The 3,636-nt window shown below is 40.4% G+C and overlaps 1 protein-coding gene across 1 annotated transcript; it reads left to right on the forward strand.

Moving 5' to 3' along the window:
• Positions 1-372: 372 nt before the first annotated feature.
• On the forward strand, positions 373-1,230 carry LOC141695493 (uncharacterized). The gene is made up of 2 exons (XM_074499753.1): positions 373-789; positions 892-1,230. The coding sequence occupies exons 1-2, from the start codon at positions 373-375 to the stop codon at positions 1,228-1,230; spliced, it is 756 nt and encodes a 251-aa protein (XP_074355854.1).
• Positions 1,231-3,636: the final 2,406 nt, after the last annotated feature.

A 3,636-nucleotide genomic window follows, 5' to 3' on the forward strand; every position in this document is an offset into this window, starting at 1 on the left:
TTGAATTAGTTAACGTATAATTTGATTCAGTCTTCAGGAAGTAGGCGTGTGTTTAGGAACATGGAATAAGTTAATCGTGGCAGAGTGTTATTAGGAAGTAGTTGCTGTGATGTCCTATTTTGTAGGATCTTATTTGAGAGTCTGTCAATATATGTATTTATTTTCTTTCAGAAATAAAAAAGCAAGAAGCCTGAGATAGGTTTATGCATCTTTGTTTTCCCCGTTTACATACAAGCAGTTGAAAGTTATAGAAATATATTTATACACTAACAACATATTGGTATCAGAGCGGGAAGTTCTTGGTGAAACAGAAGATAAACGAGGATTGAGGCCAACAAGTTGAAGAATGGGTTGATAGGTTTGAGCTATCCGATGCTTGATAGGAGCAACTATACAGCATGGGCTCTCAAGATGAAAGTGTTTATTAAAGCACAAGGGGTGTGGAATGCCATAGAACCGAAGGACCCAAAGACTGTAGTCGATGATAATACTGATAAAGTGGCGCTAGCAATGATTTATCAGGGAATCTCTGAAGAGATTTTACTGTCACTTGCAGATAAAGATACGGCAAAGGAAGCATGGGAGGCAATTAAGACACTTTGCCAAGGAGCAGAACGAGTGAAAGCAGCGAAAATTCAGACACTCAAATCTGAGTTTGAGGCCATGACTATGAAAGATGACGAGACAATTGATGACTTCCACATGAAAATGAATGGAATAGTCACCAACATCAGAGCTCTTGGAGAAAAGATGGATGAATCCTATACAGTGAAGAAGTTTTTGAGAGCAGTCCCCTCCAAATTTCTATAAATTACGTCTACTATAGAACAATTTGGTGATCTTAGCACTATGACAATGGAAGAGGCTGTTGGTTCTCTGTGAGCTCACGAGGAACGTGTAAAAGGAAAAATAGAAACAAAGGAGAGTCGCTTGCTATTGACAGAAGAAGAATGGGCAAAGCGAGAAAAGGCCAATGGAAAGCTACTTTTGACACGCGAGGAATGGTTGAAATGGACTAATAAAGAAGGGTCTTCAGGCTTTAAAGGTAAGGCAGGACGTCCAGACAAGAGTACCATAAAGTGCTACAATTGTAACATTTACGGACATTACGCCGCAGAGTGTAGAAGGCCCAAGAAAAACAGAGAAGCTAGGCAAGAGGCACACATGGCTCAAGTAGACGATGATGATGAACCAGCCTTATTATTGGCTAAGTGCGTGAAGGAAGAATGAGTGGTGATGCTTACGGATGAGAATAAGGCATTGCACAAGATTCTGTCGAAAGAAGAAAAAAAAAACAAGAGAAACAAACATGTGGTATCTTGACAATGGTGCTAGTAACCATATGACAGGTTCCCGGGAAAAATTCACTGAAATGGATGAAACAATCACAGGCTTGGTACATTTTGGTGACGGCTCGACTGTCAAGATAGAGGGGAAGGGGTGTGTGACGATGTTGTGTAAAAATGGGGAAGAAAGATGCTTGTTCGATGTATACTACATCCCTAGCCTGTGTAGTAATATCATAAGCTTAGGGCAGATGTCAGAAGATGGCAACAAAGTAGTACTAAAAGGGGATTATCTGTGGATTTATGATCAAGGGGAACGTCTGTTAATGAAAGTCAAAAGAGCACCAAATTGTCTGTATAAATTGGTCATTGAAACTGGAAAGAGATCGACGTGTATGTTGGCAAAGGTAGACGAGATGTCCAAATTATGGTATATACGCCTTGGACACGTGAATTATCATGCAATGCACATGATGATGAAGGAACAAATGGTTACTGGAATGCCCAGAATAGGACAACTGGAGAATGACTGTGATGGGTGCCTGATGTCGAAACAGGCCAGGAAGAAATTTCCGAACAAATCAAAGTATGAATCTGGGGAGTTTCTTGAACTGATCCATGGTGATTTGTGTGGCCCTATTACTCCGGAAACAGCATCTGGCTACAGGTATTTTTTCCTCTTGGTCGATGACTTTACTCGTTTCATGTGGGTGTATTTTCTTAAAACTAAGGACGAGGCATTAAAAAATTTCAAGAACTTTTGTGCTCAAGTTGAGAAGAGAACTGAAAAATGAATTAAGGTGTTCAGGTCAGATAGGGGGGTGAGTTTGTCTCTAGTGAATTCAGAGAATATTGTGAAGGTGTCGGGATAGAACGACATCTTACAACTCCATACACGCCTCAACAAAATGGCGTGGTGGAGCGTCGCAATCGAACAGTAGTAGAGATGGCTAGAAGTTGTTTAAAGGAGATGAAATTGCCAATTAAAATGTGGGGAGAAGCGGTCCGGAATTCAGTTTATATTCTTAACAGAGATCCTACAAGAGCTCTCACTAAATTGACACCCTATGAAGCAAGGTACGCACGAAAACCAAATCTAAGTTATGTTCGTGTTTTTGGTTGCTTGGCATACATGAAAGTGCCAGCCAAGTGTATTAAAAAACTGGAGGATCGTAGTAAGAAGGTCATCAACTTAGGGAAGGAACCAGGCACAAAAGGGTATCGCCTCTATGACCCTATTGCTGATCGAATTTGTGTGAGTCAAGATGTGACATTCAGAGAATCAGAATCGTGGTCGTGGAGTAAAACAGATACTGAAATAAACACGACAGAGCAGTTCATTGTACAACTTGAAAATGAAAATGATTGTGATAGTCAGTCTGGGTTCACAGAGGAAAATGAAGAAAATGTCTCACAAGGAAATGTTTCAGCCAGTGTTTCTCATCAAACTAGTATCAACCAGCTTGATAGTGAAAATTATGATGACAGCGCTGAACCAAGAAAGACCAGGCCAATCAGAGACATATATGAGGAAACAGAAGAAATAGAGACAATGGATGAACTGTATCTAATGGGAGTTGATGAACCACGAAATTACAAACAGGCGGTCAAAGATGTTGAATGGAAACAAGCAATGGAACAGGAGATGGAATCTATCGAAGAAAATGAGATATGGGAATTAACAAAGTTGCCGCCTGGACAAAAAGTTATTGGGCTGAAATGGGTTTTCAAACTTAAGAAGGATGCTGATGAAAGAGTTGTTAAACACAAGGTAAGGCTTGTCGCCAAGGGATACGTTCAAGAGCAAGGAGTGGATTACGATGAGGTTTATGCTCCAGTAACGCGACTTGAAACAGTGAGATTGTTGCTCGCTCTGTCAGCTAAGAAAAACTGGGAGGTTCATCACCTCGATGTGAAGACTGCTTTTCTCAACGGAGATATCAGGGAAGATGTATACGTGTCTCAGCCTGAAGGCTTTGAGAAAAAGGGAAGAGAACAACTGGTGTATAAATTAAAGAAAGCCCTATATGGCTTACGACAGGCTCCACGAGCCTGGTACTCAAAGCTGAACCATTATCTTGAAAAAATGGGTTACATTCGATACCCTTACGAGCCAGCAGTATATATGAGAAACGAAAACGGTGAAATATTGATAGTAGCAGTATATGTAGATGACTTACTAGTCACTGATTCGAGTTCTGAGTTGATTGACACGTTCAAGACTGAGATGAACCAAAAATTTCAGATAAATAATTTGGGAAAGCTGAGCTACTACTTGGGAATAGAAGTTGAGCAAAATGCATACGGTATTGTGCTTAAACAGTCAGGATATGCTCGTAAAATTCTAGAG

This window comes from Apium graveolens, chromosome 1 (assembly GCF_009905375.1).
Source record: "Apium graveolens cultivar Ventura chromosome 1, ASM990537v1, whole genome shotgun sequence".
NCBI classification, from domain to species: domain Eukaryota; kingdom Viridiplantae; phylum Streptophyta; class Magnoliopsida; order Apiales; family Apiaceae; genus Apium; species Apium graveolens.